The sequence below is a fragment of the Eurosta solidaginis genome, chromosome 4 (assembly GCF_040869045.1).
Source record: "Eurosta solidaginis isolate ZX-2024a chromosome 4, ASM4086904v1, whole genome shotgun sequence".
Taxonomy (NCBI): Eukaryota; Metazoa; Arthropoda; class Insecta; order Diptera; family Tephritidae; genus Eurosta; species Eurosta solidaginis.
This window is the reverse complement of record NC_090322.1, coordinates 14,811,488-14,829,371: the sequence shown is the minus strand read 5'-3', so window position 1 is coordinate 14,829,371 and position 17,884 is coordinate 14,811,488. Positions and strand designations below refer to the sequence as shown.

General features: G+C 39.7%; 1 protein-coding gene across 5 annotated transcripts in view; it reads right to left on the bottom strand.

Moving 5' to 3' along the window:
• The window catches only part of Ca-alpha1T (Ca[2+]-channel protein alpha[[1]] subunit T), a 259,303-nt gene that overhangs the window by 19,373 nt on the left and 222,046 nt on the right, over positions 1-17,884 (bottom strand). For all 5 annotated transcript variants that reach the window (XM_067780304.1, XM_067780303.1, XM_067780301.1 and 2 more), the window contains 4 exons: positions 17,141-17,335; positions 15,348-16,795; positions 11,431-11,623; positions 2,652-2,801 (listed from right to left, as the gene is read on the bottom strand). In XM_067780304.1, the coding sequence (XP_067636405.1) occupies positions 2,652-2,801; positions 11,431-11,623; positions 15,348-16,795; positions 17,141-17,335 (1,986 nt within the window). The remainder of the gene's footprint in view (positions 1-2,651; positions 2,802-11,430; positions 11,624-15,347; positions 16,796-17,140; positions 17,336-17,884) is intronic.

Genomic DNA, 17,884 nt, shown 5'->3' with positions numbered 1-17,884 from the left:
ACAGGTTTTAAAAATTATTCGATAATTATTTTAATTAAAAAATCTTTTTTTGTTTATAATAATTATCAACAATAGTTGTTTTTTTATTTCCTATCATGAACAAGATACCAATAACCGTTTTCACCATATCCGGTTAACGCTAACCGGTGCCTTAATTCACAGTTACCTGTCAAATTATACGGGTTAGCTTAAACCGGAGATGGAGAAATGGTCTCTTACACGCCAATTGTTTTATTTGAGAAATTAAAAAATTCAATACTTAGTTATCAATTTGTCAAGCAAATTCTTGAAACAAATTTAAAAAAAAATTTTAATTTATGATTTAGAATTGGAAAATGCTTGATGGCTTGATTGACAGATCTCAGACAGAAGATAATGATACAAATACAGAGCGGTAGTTCCACTTCTTGTTCTCCGTCATTGCCCCCATTTGACATAAACATTGCTTTTTTTGCATGCCTTTTTGAAACAGAGCTACCATATTTACAAAAAAGAAAAAAAGATTTTTTTTGAAAATTATAATTTTTCTTACAATTCTACTTGTCTTTATCTTATTTGATACGAAGCGGAAAACATCTGAAATATGTATTGATTGTCTGAAGCACAGGAAAAGTTACTACATACGTAGAACCTAAGGTCTCTTTACACGAGTAAATTTTTTGGTATGTTTTTGACGTTTAAACCGCTGTTGCAGGCAGGTATTGAACCCAATCGGTGTTCCATGAACATACATCTACTGCTTTCCGGACTTGACACCACCGCAAACGGACATAATAGTAATAGTGCCGCCTGTCTTAAGACGCGACTAAAATACCAAATTTATTCAAGGGGTTGTGTAGCGCAACTATATCAAAGGGTTGCCAGCGCAAAATATAGCTTCTACAACCCAATTGTCAACCTCACCTACCCGTGGCGAATCATGTTTCATTAAGAGCCGAGGGTCTGGCGACCCCGAACTCCTGATGGATGTAGGGGGTGGGAGAGCGGTATGGCCTAGAAGGTTTCAAGGCGGCTTTTCACTGGTGTGAGTGCTTTGCGCGACTATATATCTGAGTGGCTTAGGTGCTTGCGCTGTATTTGAACGGAACATTCTTTTCACTGGGCCGCTGCTACGAAGCGGTTGATTAGCCAAAGTGAGCTTTCACAGAGACTTCGGTTTTACACTAAGATTTTAAAGCCGCAAAACGCTGCGATTTCTGTTGTTTATAAGAACATGAACTGAACCCTGAAGCAGTTTCTGACTGTGATGCTAATAGACAGCAGGAATCCCTATGAGCGAATGTGTATGAAAACTTAAAGATCTGAAGGAATGAAGCGGCTTAAAGTCATGCTCAGAATAATGCGGGACGCACAAAATAAACTTTTATCACTACTCGGTTCATTAGATACAACGGAGTTAAGCTGTTAGGGGTGAGCAATATTTGCGATAAATAAATTTATTTCAATTGTGTTTTTCCTAAGGCAGGGCATAAATCCCATGTGTGATGTAGTCTAAGGACGCGCCGAACCAGTCGCATAATCAGATTACTAATATATCGACACGGAATTGAAAGGTACTCCGCATATATACGTCCTCTTAACAAACTGAGAGACGGAATATATTTTGTATCCAGAGCAAAAAGACGACGTAGTCGCAATATCTGAAATGTTGTAGAAGGACAATGAACTGCTCAGCAATGGTTTGCAGTGTGGTTTTCGCCACTTTAGAGTCAGGGTTTAAGAAGCGCTATTCTCGTTAAAAGAGTATACAGATTTTGTTCGAACTTTTCAACTGTATGTAAATATTTAAACCTTAAATATGGATAGCTGCATAAAAATACCCCAAAAAAAATTTTAAATTTCCAAAACATTTTTGTTGAGGTGACGATGCTTTTTTAGCATTTGACAAATTGTATCTCTGACAACCAACACAGCTTATGTCAAATACGTCAACGTTAAATTACCTCTTTTCATGATCAAGATCATATAATCGAAATCATTCAAAGCTCTTACCATTGTAGATAAAACAAGTGTGATATCCTATCCGTCAACTGCCTGATAGGGTGTTCAAGATGGCTAATTTTTAGCGTTTTGGCAGCGTTTGACAGGATGTTCAATATGGCGGCGCATACGGCCGGCTATCTTCAGCGGGTGATAAAAACGATAGAGAATGAGACCACAATATTCAATTAAAAATCAGGTGATCGGTTTTATTTGTAATTTTAACGTCTATGCAGAAGTTAACACACTTGTCTTATCCACAATGGCTCAAATATATAAAATTTTAACATTTTGGGTATTCACGTCAGCTGGTTGTCAACTTATTTGCTTGGTCTACAGTGAATTTTGTTTTTGTAAACTGTTTTAAAAATATAACTGCATTAGCAAATAAGCTGATAACCAGGGACATATGAATACCCCAATTGTTCTTTTAAGATAAAATAGCTTTGCTGCATCATTAAATTAAAATTAAATGATTTTAACGAGAAATATTAACAAACGCTTTCATCAGTGTCACCCTGTCTTTGTAATAAATTAAGTGAAATATTCCTGTACTTAACTTAATCGCCCTCAAATTGTGCTACAATTTGCAAAATACGCATGTATTTATTGTAAATACGAGTATGTATAGCCGCCAACCACCAGCCAACATTTCTTGCCATTTTACTTACCCTTAAAATCCCAAATATCTTCGGACTTGATTGGCTAAACAATGACATTAATAAATCAATGATCGATATTATAACTAATGAGCCATCCATTATATTCCAGCCTGATGTGAAGTAGGCATCTGGGCCATAAAACATGCCAGTCGACACCACCTAGTCAATGATAAGTCAAAGTGCAATAATAAAGATAAATATGCAAATCATTAAATTGATGAGTTGAAAAATGTTGGAATGTATGCAAGTTGATGGTTGGGTGCCTGTGCAAGTTTATGTCCGAAGTAGGAGAGATAAAGCCGCTTGCAGAAAATTGTACCGCAATGACATCTTAATGATTGTAGAGTGAAAGTGTGTTATGTTCTTGATTTTCACGTTAAAAATACTTTTTTTTCCATAAGAATCAGCAAATGAAGCTGCTTGTTGTTGTTAAGCGGGGTGCAGTCGTATTGCTCAATGTATGAAAACATTTTGAAAGCGTTTTTTAAATATTAAATAACTAGGGGAGTAGACTGACTTATTTTGTTGATTTTACGACAGGGTGGATAAATGATGTATATTGCAACGATTTTCCGTCATCCCTTGTCAAATTTGGTTTCGAGACAAAGCGCTTTCGGCGCTGTGCCATCATCAATGTCGATTTTCGTTCAGATCTCTTATTGTCGTTTGTCTTTTATTTATACATAGTTCATAGGTACATGACCAGGTATTGTCAAAATTGATGCTTGTGTATATTTATATGTATATGCTGTGTTTTGATTCAGAACCGAGGGTGGTTTTTACTGATCGATTTGTGTGGCTGACTGAGGCAGGTAAAAGTCAGTAATTATAGTTGGAGTAGACACACTTTGTTTTGCCCGGAAATAGGTTTGCCCACATTTTAAAAGTGAGCCTCGCTTCCCTCTTCACTATCTCTCCCACTCCCTTCTGCTTTATACTCCATTTTTCCTTTCATTCTTATTCACGTCCACTTGCACTCTCTCTCCCACACCCACTCACACTTCCATTTCCATTTCCACTCGCACTTCAACTCACATTCCCACTTCCACTGCACAGCCACTCCAACTTTCACTCCCATTCAGACTCCCACTCCCTTCTCAAATTCTTAGTTGTAGTACAACAACTCCCACCCCAATTTTCTCCTAAATGGAATTTCTATGCTAAATATTGAATACCTGCTTCAAATGGTTGCGGAGATAAAGCGAATTTAAATTTTTCTTAATAGAGGGCGTGTCACCGCCAACTTTTCCCAAATTCTGTACAGATTAATATAAAAAGCACTTAAATATCAAGAGTTTTATGCAAACAGACTCGAACTATAGGCAAGTAGAAATTTATATTGCCTGGAGCATGGTTCCGTCCACTTTCCAATAGGAAACAAAAAAAATTATAAAAATCGAGCAAGCCGTTTTTGAGCTTTAGCGAGACTTACGCAGAGCAATTTATTTTTAAATACTTGAGAAAAATTGAAACAACGCGACAAAAGGACCGACAAGGCGGTTTATGTTTGAGAAAACAAGGAGCATTCTGATTACCTAACAACTATTGCCGCTGACATCATAGATATCAACGTTTAGATAGATACATGAGATCCACACTGTGCCAGGGCCTCTTGGAGCATGCAGCGTTCTTTATCTGCGATAAGAGATAAGTGCTTGAATTCCACACCGAGCCTGTCGATAAACTAGAGGTCTGCATTTAATGCAATGTTGTGCTCTCATTACGCATGCGAAAGGGCAATTCTTTTCAATTTTTTGGAGGCACATGCGATAAACCATAGGAAAATACTCGTGATTTATATGTTTCCCGATTTCATCGGTCTGCCTAGGAATGTTGATTATGCGTGTTCCGCTAAGGTAAAAAAATAGGTTGTTGAGTCTGCCTCCGCAGCCTCTCTGGCTAGAAGAAGAATCTCTCGTTTTTCTGAGAGTGGTGTTCTGACCGGTTTCAGCATTGACTATCGATAGTTTTCTGAGAATACAACGAACCCTTCAACTTTACCTAATTATATCAAGAAAGTTTATCGGTTTTTAGATTTTCTCAAATTTTATTTGCTTTCCCGTTTTAACGATTTCCACATTGTAACGATTTTTGAGAAATTCCTGATAATCATACACCTTCTGCTAACGTTCGAATCGCTGAACTGTCGAATAAATAACTCCAACATTCAGTACTGCAAAATGGTCTTTATTAGACTACATTGGGAGTAGTACTTCACAATTATACTTAACTTCACAACTAATAGGGTATTTAAATCAAACTGATTAGTTATTCCTCAGCTTGTGATGTTTTTATACGCTCTGTTGCCTCGTTCGCATATTTCTCCTAAGGTCTAGACTTTTCAAAAACATGGAACAGTTGTATCGCATATTTGGTTATTTAGCTATATGCGGGCGTATGTGTGAGTAACAACTTCTACTCTTAGCTGATGACTACATGTGTGTAAGTGAGATATCTCTCACTTCGAGCTGCTGGTTATGTGTGTAGTATCCTTCTTTACCTTGTACACAAGTGTGGCTGCTTGCTGTTTTTGTTGTTGTCATTATTTACTAACAGCATAGTGATGTTAATATTCGCCATAATAGAATGCAACACATACTGTTATCAGAAAGTCTATACTGCACATTTAAACCACAACACAAATGCGCAAAAATCCGTCCAGTCCAAGTGCCATAACCAATTGCGTTAATTAACCTCATCTGCGCTTCAAAAGTAACTTTGACTCAGGGCCACAGTCCCACATACGAAAACCATAGATACAACTATCAAAAGATTTTCAATCCAAGGGCCATAAAGACGAGAGTGTATTTTCATTTATGCAACAAAGCGCTGTTGTCGAAAAATACCCTAAATACGAATAAATCACAAACATTCTCGAGTTTCTTACTCGCATGCTGTGCACTAATGAATGAATATGCATGTTACAGTTACAAAAACAGAGAACGAAGATGTTACCGCCATAATAATCAAAGCATAAAGCGAAGGGTCAATGATGCCGGTTGTTTTTCACTTGGAAAGTATGAAGCTTATGTATCTTCATTGATCGCCGTAGCCACATGCTGTATTGAGGATACAAAACATAGACAGATTATTGAATGGAGTGCAGGATATAACAATGAATTGTTCTGTTGTAGGGATACATATTCATGCTGTTGTCTTTGATTCCGTTTCTTCTTGTGGCATACGTAGACGTCAGAAGGCATCCCTGCAGGAAAACTTATGAATAACATTGAAATGCTGTAATGTATTATGATGGGTGAACTGCAATTGCATGGTAAGCAGAGATTTCAAAGCTATGATTATCGTAACATTGCAAAGATCTACCGTTTTGAAACGTATTTTTTCAATGGAACGTTAATCATGTGCATCAGAAAAGTTTTATTGCCCAAGGTCAACTAATTAATCAAATGCAGTGCTTCCAGTGGAATTTTTCGATCATCAATCATATGATTTTCCAAAGTATCACGTTTGACGCAAATTTGCCGCAACATCGCATTAGCTCGTATAAGCTCAGTGTTTCAAATAGTGATTGTTATAGATCATTACCGTACACCCCCTCGCATCGTTCCCAGAGCATCTACTGATGGCTGTGTAAAGCTGGCATCTAGAACTGCGAACTACTTACTAAAAACTATGTGGGTCATTTGCCCAATGTTAGCCCACTCTTTTTTTTCGTCAGCTCAGGATAGCCCACCCTTTTTTGCATTAGCTCACGCTTGCGAAAAAATATCGTAAAAAAATGTTTTGTTGAAAAACCACCAAAATAAAAAAAAAATATAAAAAGATTGTTTTCACACTGTAGTTCGTTTGCCGAGGGTTAACACAAGATTGCCAACCACTTTTGTAATACAAACAAATTTAAGTTGAAAATCCCCAAGATCTTGTGACCACAATAGAGTCGAAAGTTGGCGCAAGGGTGCTGAAATGGCAGAACATACTAAATATACACGTGTGTAACCATGGTTCCAAATTAACGGAAGGGTCGGGCCTGCTGTTTACTGTGTCAATCCAGAAATAAGCAGATCCTAGAGGGTGCAGCACTGCAGTGTATTTCAGGCGGTAATTGTAGCCGTGAAGAAAGGAGCAGCAATTCTAGAGGAATCGTGTTTAAGCTGCACTCACGTCAATATATACAAATATTGATAATCAGGCGGCAACCAAGGCACTAACCTACCACAGGCCTTCATCAAGAAGTGTCTTGGAATGCAAAGAAGAAGAGGCCGTACCTATATTGGGTTCCCAGGCATAAAGGTATAGAAGGTAATGAGGCCGGTGAGTTTCCTAGCGAGGCTACGGCACTCGATGACGACGGTAAACGTACTAATCTATTTGGGAGAAATCAAAAGGAGACAGGAGCTGCATATGATCCGTCAAGCAGGAAAGGCGTGGGCAAAAGCGCGGGGCTGCAACATTTTTTAAGATCATTTGTAAATCCTCATATCTCTGGAGAGAGAAGACTTAAGGTCCACGATGCGCATACTAACTGGACACTGCCTTCTGGCCAAGAGTAGAGAGTTATTCCATGACATAAGTCCTGGCACCTGATTGCGGTTCTTCCGTTTGGTCGTCAAACAAATTCTGGTAACACTGTGTCCACAGTTAGGTCTTTATTGACCACCAGTTAAACCTAACCTATTCTTACGTTGAGAACCAACAAGTGGTAGGCTTTTATTTAATTGCCATGCACCGCAGGTTATGACTTCTTTGTATTATAACGAGCTCTTTTACTGATAGATTTTCCGTTATCCATTGAAAAATTGGGTTTGGAGACAAACCGATTTCGGCGTTGTGTCATCTTAGTGTCATTTTTCGTTCTGATCTATTGTCGTTTGCATAGCTGCCTATATATCTACGAACTAAATACAAGACAAACGACAATTGATCACAACGAAAAATTACACTGAATATGGTACAATGCCGAAATCGGTTTGTTTCCAAAACAAATATGACATGGGATGACGGAAAATTGAGCCAATATACATACATCAGCTCTTTTAAAGTCATCACAAAAGACAATAATGAATTGTTAGTTTCATTTCTCGCGTGGTTGTATGCTTATGTGGTTTAATTACTTTTGTGTTTGTATGTGTATTTATACTCAGTTGAGCAGAGCTCACAGAGTATATTAAGTTTGATTGGATAACGGTTGGTTGTACATATATAAAGGAATCGAGATAGATATAGACTTCCATATATCAAAATAATCAGGATCGAAAAAAAATTTGATTGAGCCATGTCCGTCCGTCCGTCCGTCCGTCCGTCCGTTAACACGATAACTTGAGTAAATTTTGAGGTATCTTGATGAAATTTGGTATGTAGGTTCCTGAGCACTCGTCTCAGATCGCTATTTAAAATGAACGATATCGGACTATAACCACGCCCACTTTTTCGATATCGAAAATTTCGAAAAACCGAAAAAATTCGATAATTCATTGCCAAAGGCGGTTAAAGCGATGAAACTTGGTAGATGGGTTGACGTTATGACGCAGAATAGAAAATTAGTAAGATTTTGGACAATGGGCGTGGCACCGCCCACTTTTACAAGAAGGTAATTTAAAAGTTTTGCAAGCTGTAATTTGGCAGTCGTTGAAGATATCATGATGAAATTTGGCAGGAGCGTTACTACTATTACTATATATGTGCTAAATAAAAATTAGCAAAATTGGATGAAGAACACGCCCACTTTTTAAAAAAATTTTTTTTTAAATTCAAATTTTAACAAAAAATTTAATATCTTTACTATATATAAGTAAATTAAGTCAAAATTCAACTCCAGTAATGATATGATGCAACAAAATACAAAAATAAAAGAAAATTTCAAAATGGGCGTGGCTCCGCCCATTTTCATTTAGTTTGTCTAGAATATTTTTAATGCCATAAGTCGAACAAAAATTTACCAATCCTTCTCAAATTTGGTAGGAGCCTAGATTCTGTGACGGTAACTGTTCTCTGTGAAAATGGGCGAAATCGGTGGAAGCCACGCCCAGTTTTTATACACAGTCCACCGTCTGTCCTTCCGCTCGGCCGTTAACACAATAACTTGAGCAAAAACCGATATATCTTTACTAAACTTAGCCCACGTACTTATCTGAACTCACTTTATCTTGGTATAAAAAATGGCCGAAATCCGACCATAACCACGCCCACTTTATCGATATCGAAAATTACGAAAAATGAAAAAATGCCATAATTCTATACCAACTACGAAAAAAGGGATGAAACATGGTAACTGGATTGGTTTATTGACGCAAAATATAACTTTGGAAAAAACTTTGTAAAATGGGTGTGACACCTACCATATTAAGTAGAAGAAAATGAAAAAGTTCTACAAGGCGAAATCAACAGCCCTTGGAATCTTGGCAGGAATACTGTTAGTGGTATTGCATATATAAATAAATTAGCAGTACCCGACAGATGATTTTCTGGATCACCTGGTCCACATTTTGGTCGATATCGCGAGAACGCCTTCACATATACATCTAAGGGCCACTCGCTTTTAAAACCCTCATTAATACTTTTAATTTGATATCCATATCGTACAAACACATTCTAGAGTCACCCTGGCCCACCCTAATGGCGATATCTCGAAAAGGCGTCCACCTATAGACCTAATGCCCACTCCCTCTTAAAATGCTCAGTAACACTTTTCGTTTGATACCCATATCGTACAAACATTCTACAGTCACCCCTGGCCCTCCCTAATGGCGATATCTCGGAAAGACGTCCACCTATATACCTAATGTCCACTCCCTCTTAAAATGCTCAGTAACACCTTTCGTTTGATACCCATATCGTACAAACATTCTAGAGTCACCCCTGGCCCACCCTAATGGCGATATCGCGAAAAGGCGTCCACCTATAGACCTAATGCCCACTCCCTCTTAAAATGCTCAGTAACACCTTTCGTTTGATACCCATATCGTACAAACATTCTAGAGTCACCCTTGGTCCACCTTTATGGCGATATCTCGAAAAGGCGTCCACCTATAGAACTAAGGATTACTCCCTTTTAAAATACTCATTACCACCTTTCATTTGATACCCATATCGTACAAACACATTCTAGAGTCACCCTGGCCCACCCTAATGGCGATATCTCGAAAAGGCGTCCACCTATAGACCTAATGCCCACTCCCTCTTAAAATGCTCAGTAACACCTTTCGTTTGATACCCATATCGTACAAACATTCTAGAGTCACCCCTGGCCCACCCTAATGGCGATATCTCGAAAAGGCGTCCACCTATAGACCTAATGCCCACTCCCTCTTAAAATGCTCAGTAACACCTTTGGTTTGATACCCATATCGTACAAACATTCTAGAGTCACCCTTGGTCCACCTTTATGGCGATATCTCGAAAAGGCGTCCACCTATAGAACTAAGGATTACTCCCTTTTAAAATACTCATTACCACCTTTCATTTGATACCCATATCGTACAAAAACATTCTAGAGTCACCCCTGGCCCGCCCTAATGGCGATATCTCGAAAAGGCGTCCACCTATAGACCTAATGCCCACTCCCTCTTAAAATGCTCAGTAACACCTTTCGTTTGATACCCATATCGTACAAACATTCTAGAGTCACCCCTGGCCCACCCTAATGGCGATATCTCGAAAAGGCGTCCACCTATAGACCTAATGCCCACTCCCCTTAAAATGCTCAGTAACACCTTTCGTTTGATACCCATATCGTACAAGCACATTCTAGAGTCACCCCTGGCCCACCCTAATGACGATATCTCGAAAAGGCGTCCACCTATAGACCTCATGCCCACTCCCTCTTAAAATGCTCATAAGCACCTTTCGTTTGATACCCATATCGTACAAACATTCTAGGGTCACCCTTGGTCCACCTTTATGGCGATATCTCGAAAAGGCGTCCACCTATAGAACTAAGGATTACTCCCTTTTAAAATACTCATTACCACCTTTCATTTGATACCCATATCATACAAACACATTCTAGAGTCACCCCTGGCCCACCCTAATGGCGACATTTCGAAAAGGCGTCCACCTATAGAACTAAGGATTACTCCCTTTTAAAATACTCATTACCACCTTTCATTTGATACCCATATCGTACAAAAACATTCTAGAGTCACCCCTGGCCCACCCTAATGGCGATATCTCGAAAAGGCGTCCACCTATAGACCTAATGCCCACTCCCTCTTAAAATGCTCAGTAACACCTTTCATTTGATTCCCATATCGTACAACTAGAGACACCCCTGGTCCACCTTTATGGCGATATCTCGAAACGGCGTCCACCTATGGAACTAAGGATCACTCCTTTTCAAAATACTCATTAACAGCTTTCATTTGATACCCATATCGTACAAACATTCTAGGGTCACCCCTGGTCCACCTTTATGGCGATTTCTCGAAAAGGCGTTCACCTATAGAACTAAAGCCCATTCCCTTTTAAAATACTCATTATCACCTTTCATTTGATACCCATATCGTACAAACACATTCTAGAGTCAGCCCTGGTCCACCTTTATGGCGATATCCCTAAATGGCGTCCATCCATAGAACTATGGCCTACTCTCTCTTAAAATACTCTTTAATACCTTCCATTTGATACACATGCCATACAACCACATTCCAGGGTTACCCTAGGTTCATTTTCCTACATGGTGATTTTCCTTATTTTGTCTCCATAGCTCTCAACTGAGTATGTAATGTTCGGTTACACCCGAACTTAGCCTTCCTTACTTGTTTTTAACTGTTATTTCCCATGTTGCCGTTGTTATTGTTGTTTAAATTTATTTTAAGTCATTCGGACTTACCTTAATGAGCATTTCCACTGTGAAAACGGCTGTGAACACGTAATTGGCTGTGGCAAGGAATAAACGTTCCGTGCTCGTTGGCGGTATATTTGGTCGCTCCATAGCCAATGTAATACAATTGAGTGCAATAAACAGCAGGACAACATTATCGAACCATTTCTGATTAACAAACCATGAACACATTATACGGAATCTGTTGAGAAAAAACGAAAAAAAAAGAAACAAGAATAATTTTAAATGTAGCAATGTATGTGAAAACAAGCTGAATGAGAAACTGAGGCAGGCGGAAAATGCGTTGCTAATAAAACAGATTAATTTAGCTTATTTAACTGGGTTAGGGCACCTAACCTAATCTACGCGTTCATATATGACCAGTGTAAGACGTAAAGAAATCTAAATGAATCCATGGATTTCATGCGCAAAAATACTGTAACGAATTCTGGGAAATTCCTGATAATTACACCCTCTGCTAAGGTTCGAATCGCTGAACTGTCGAATAAATAACTCCAATATTCAGTATTGCAAAATGGTCTTTATTTAGACTACTTTGGGAGTTGTACTTCACAACTATACTTCACTACTAGCGTGTTTAAAATCAAACTGATTGACTATCGCGCTGATTTTATACTCTCAGTTAGACTCGTTCACCTATTTCTCCTAAGGTCTAGACTTTTCATGAACATCTGGAACATATCTCATACTCGGTTATTTAGCTATATACGTGTGTATGTGTGAGTAACAATTTCTGCTCTTAGCTGATGACTACATATGTGTAAGTGAGGTAAACTCTTCACTTCGAGCTGCTGGTTATGTGTGTGGAATATTTTTCGTTGCCTTGTACATAAGTGTGGCTGCTTGCTTTTTTGTTGTTGTCATTATTTACTAACATTATAGTGATGCTAATATTCGCCACAATACATAGTCGCAACTAGAAACAGTCAGACTTAGCCGTAGATGTATCAAAGGGTAAAGAAATAACTAAGAGAAAGTATCGAGTTTTCTCCTTAAGTTACAAATAAAATCAGGAGTCATGAGGCATAACATCCCCTCGCTTTCTTAGGTTACACCTTCCGGTCCGTGATGACCTCGTAAAGACTGAATGAGTCCATAGTATCTCTCGCTGTCTTAGTTGTACGAAAATTTTCTACAGGCAAACTAGTTCCGCCACTAGTGATGTGCTCACATGTAGGATTGCCATTCATCCTACAATATTCTTAATTTATGTGAAGGAATATATAGATAAGCTTGTTGCTCGTTTTTAAAGAGTACCATTGGTTAGTGAGCACAGTTGGTGGTCTATCGACTGCTGAGCACTTGTATGCACCACTGGATATTTCTTGGTTTATGTCAGTAAATAATCATGTCGTGCGTCAAACGTACAAACTCATATAATGTAACTCTTCCGCCTACAACGTGCTAAAGCTTCCTTCGAAAATTGTATCACTGTTAATTTTGCCTTAATGTTGTTTCACGTATGTCGTTATTGCAATTGTGACAATAGTAACGAACCATTACAAACAAGTTACATATTTAAATGCTTGACTGGTCACACAGTCACCTTAGCTCACAATTACATTCATGGTTACACTAATGTTCGGAGCACGCGGATGAGACAAAACTTCCTACCCTTTTATTCGACACAGCTCTGCTGGAGAGACCAGGGTTTCTTAGACTAACCTAAGTCCTCGAAAACTTGATATCCGAGAACTCTACCAACCTGGTGAAGAATTGGGAACCATTATTTTTGAGTCACTTAGTCTTAATTTCAGGAGTAAAGGACCTCATGAGGGAAGAAAGCCATACGAAAAGCAAGAACCAAATCCTGGCGAGAACATAGTAAGTCCATCAAATTCACGGAGGACTCAGCAAGCCTTGGAAAGATTATGTCCAAAGAACATTGAAATAAGACCTTTGTCCAGCGCGCTGATCAAACATGGGCTGCATCAGCAGCGGAAACCCTGCACTTCCTTATAGATACTCACCTTACCGGAGGGGGAAATCCGCAGACAGCGCTATATGCGGTGGTGCGAACAGTAAAGAAATCTCTAATGCCTAAACAACTTACTCTGGCTGCGTTTGTTGATGTGGAAGGTGGTGCGTTAACCGACACTCTGGAAATATCCATTATCAAAAGAAATAAGAAGGCTGATGAGCTGGAACCTAAGGGGTCAACGGAAGAAAGTGAGAGAATAATCAGCGTTGAAGTAGGCATATCCCTGGAGGTAGCCAAGGCGGAAATCCTTAATTTTTACGTGAACAAAGCCCAGCAAAATTGGACGACCATCACGGGCTGGGCAATTTCAAGAGCTATATGGCGCGACTAAAATCAAAGAAGGAAAAAGAGGCTACTGAATAGGTTTAGAGCCGACACCCATAAACTTACAGCGGTCTGCACTGGTTATTGGGCTGTAGGCATGTATGCGGAAAATTTGGGTATTCGGATATACGTAAAGTATGTCCTGCATGCGATGTGTCCCCACATGACACCAACCATCTTTTCAGTTGCAATGTGAAACCTACTCCTCCAACACCCAACCTCCCTATGGTCCACCCCCTGTTGAAACTACCAGTTTCCTCGGACTTCCGTTGGACTTTAATGACAATTTGTGAGTGGTCGCATCCATTGAATGGACCGAATCACTGTTAATACAACAACAACATGGGTATTTCACATACTGACCTCTGCAGAAGTTGTAACGACGTAACTGTAAAAGATACTGTTGAGCACTTTCTGTGTAAATGCCCGCCTCTAGCTAGAACACATTTAAGATCCTTCGGAAACCCCTTTTGGCAAATCTGGGTACAGGTACTCCAAATATTCTTGATTTTATAAACAACTCGGCCTGGTTGTAGTACATTTCCGATGTAGCACTCAGTAGGTTAAAAGAAGTTTTATGGCATCAAAACGGCATTTCATCACTTTTTTGAGCTACCTGGGTCGCAGCCATTATAGCTATCAACCTACCTAGTCTTAAGATTTGAAAATTAACACAAAATGTCATTAAGGAGGTTTACTCAAGTTCATATCAGGCACTAAACATTCACAGCAGGTTTTCACTGGCTTAAGACCCCTGCACCCTTCCAAATTCAGCTCAGTAGACTTTTGAATACAGCAGATGAGACATAAGGGGTGCCTCCCATCATCCCGTCAAGACACAATCTAGCCAGACCAATATGCAGACCCCCAGCTAGTTAGGGGGCTTAGAATATACCCGCGGGAGGTATGCCTGTCGTAAGAGGCGACTAAAATACCAAATTGATTCAAGGTGTTGTGTGCGCAACCCTCTCAAGGGGTTGCCAGCGCAATATATAGCGTCAACCTCACCTACCCGTGGCGAATCCTGTTTAATTAACAGCCGAGGCTCTGGCAACCCCAGGTTCCTCATGGAACTCGGGGGTGGGGAGAGCGGGATGACCTAGAAGCTTTAATGTGGTCATATAAATCGTTCCCGAGATGGTCGGGCTCGTACCTTAATTGTGCTTTGTTACTGGAACGTACCGGATCTACATACATCCGGCAAAGGACCATCAACATCGATAACACTACCTAAAGAATTTGGCACACAATCCAGAAAAATTTTCTGCAATAAAAATATATTTACCAGACAGGTTCTCAGGAAGAAAAAAAAAAACATTTAAAACATATATAGTGCATTTATCTACGTGGGTACTAAATGGGGTATGACATTAGGACGACAGTTCAACAGTTCCATCCAAGTAATGATTATTCGCAACGAAAGGTAGCACGACCTCCCATGCAATGTTGGGGATACCATGAAAGTTAGGTATGTGATACTAATACTTTATGCTATATAAATCTTCTACTTCTCGCAAGTCTCTGATATACTCATTCAATATGTCAACAGCAAACCATCGTGTAGGTTCGATTTCATTGTGTATAGCTTTAAATTACTTACCTATTATCCTCTGCGAATATATACAGCGAGTACGTTTCCCTCTTCTCTGTGAGGTCGGTTGGTTTCAGTCGTTCGATCAGCATTTTTAACTTGGTCATGTGACCCGAACTCTGCCTCATTGCATGTTCCGTTGTTCTCAGCTGTTCGGTAGTGTCGAATTCTTGCAGCTTTTGCTGTGGTTTTTGTTGCTGGTGCTGCTGACGTGTGTATTGGCTAATGGAACTCTTACGCTTTTCACGCTCCTGTATATATTGTTGTAACATATCTGGCTCTTGCATATTCGTATAAGATTTTTGCCATTTATCCAAATCGAGCTTGGAATTTGTGTACGACATTGATTTGCGATTCGCTTCCAAATTATGCAAATTCAAATGTGAATTTTTGCTAAAAGCCAATTCAAATGAAGACATACGCCGATGGGCAGCTGTGGGTGCATACAATTTGGGCGGTTGATTAAGATTTTGATAGAGTTGTGAATTGAAGATGCATGCAGATGCACGACGGCTACCCAACGGCGGTATACTGCCAATGCTGAGCGTTGTGGAAAGGCGTCGTATTGAATTTTGAGGACTCAAACGATTTGTATCTTTCGTCTTTTGTTGTTGCGTCGTCTGATTGTTGGCTGTAAGCGGCGCTGAGCCCGTAGTTGAGCTCAGAAAGGTATCAGAGCGCATTGAGCTGCTACCGCCATTACTATGCGGGGTTAATAAACAAGAATTGTCACTGCCATTGTTTAGCTGCTGCTGATCGTCATCTTCGGCACCACTACCAGCATCTGTGGTGGGTTTCTTTTTGCGCTTCGAGCTACTGCGTCGAAAACGTTTCAGACTGGATATCCGCTGCATGCCGGACGACGGGCTGATTGTTGATGTCGCTGAAGCGTTTGTAGACGGCCGTGTGTGTATAGCTTCATTGTTGCTAGTTGCAGGCGTACTGTAGGCTGGGGGTGGGACTGCTGTTGCAGTTGTGGAACCTATGGTGACGCCAGCGGTTAGTGGCGATATTCCGATGCTGCTTATAGCGCTGACGCTACCACAACTACCAAAACCATTGATGCTGCGAGTGCTCATACCACCACCGGTATTTGGGTCGTTTGGTAGTGGAGTGCGCGGTGTGGATACTGCTGAGATTGTTGTTGGCACAAAGATCGGCCCCGAAGGGCCAGCATCAGAATTCTTTGAGATATCATCTATGACAACACTATGCACACTACTATTACTACTACTTATGGCACTAGGGAGTAAACTACTACTTTTAGGTACTAAATTATTACAACTGCTTGGGTTAGTATTGCTTCCTTTTAGCTGGCTGGCATTTAATATATTTAGTGGTTTGTGCGTAAGCACCGGTGATGGTGGTATGAGATCAATCGACGGTATGCCCTCGTCGAGTGAACGTTGGCCGCTAAAGAGTGTCGGTGGTTTGAGAAGTGACGGTGAACCAGGACACTGTGGAGAGATGCAATAAAACAGCGAAGAAATATATTAATTCGTGTAAAAAACTTCAGCAATAAGCAAAGAGGATAAAACAAAAATATTACAAAAAAAAAAAAATCTTATAATAATATGGACGCAAACGAGCTTATGGAAATAGCATAGTAAAAAATTGCACCAAGTTGTTAGTCAAGACTCAAGAGCGTTTGTGCACAAAAGCATTTTATGAGTTGTTCTTCTTGCTTACTTTACCTCTTTAGTTCTTTGTTCATTTCATCAAACGAAATAATAATAATTTATCGGTTTTGTTGGGAGCTAATATGTAACTTTGTACCTTTTGCTCACGTCTTTGTTTCTTACCTGATTCCCAGCCCCACCGTCAGTCATTTCCAATTCTTGTGCATTCCAACTGCGAAAACTCATGCCGCCTTCGAGTGTGGTGTTAGGCGAGTCTTGTGGCGTTGCGGCGGTCGTAGTAATTATGGGCGGTTCACGCAATGGGCGTATACGCGATAGGCGTGGCGCATCACCGCGTCGCTCTCTTATTGAATATGTCTGTGAAGAGAGAAAAAATTTAGGAATTAGCGTAAATAAAGCTAAACTGAAATACAAAATCTTGAGGCTTACATTTATATTAATAAACATCAAAACAGAATTGATAAAGCGCAGAAAACAAAGTAATAGAACATCAATGAATTGGTTTACAAAATTAAGATAAATAGTATGAGTAGCCTCACACCTTAGAAGAAATAATCATGTGAGGTGACTTCATTGAATTGTTTATAAAAGAAGTGATAGCTTGACGGTAGTATTCATACCATCATAGTCAAGGAAACCCGAGCAACTTCCTTCGTCGTATCGACCAATTAGCCTCAGCTCGTTTCTCTCAAAGGTCGACCTAAACAAACTCCCTCTGACTCAATTTGCTAGTCACAGTCAGGAAAATCCACAGAGCAAACTAGTCGTAGTCTCACGACAAAATGTAAAGGCTTTGAGGTCTAAAAAATAGCGCTCAACGTTTTTATTGGGCTTTTGATAACACGTCACATCAAGTTATCGAACGAAGAGAAGAGAAATCAATCTTGAGCTGAGAGGGATAACTGA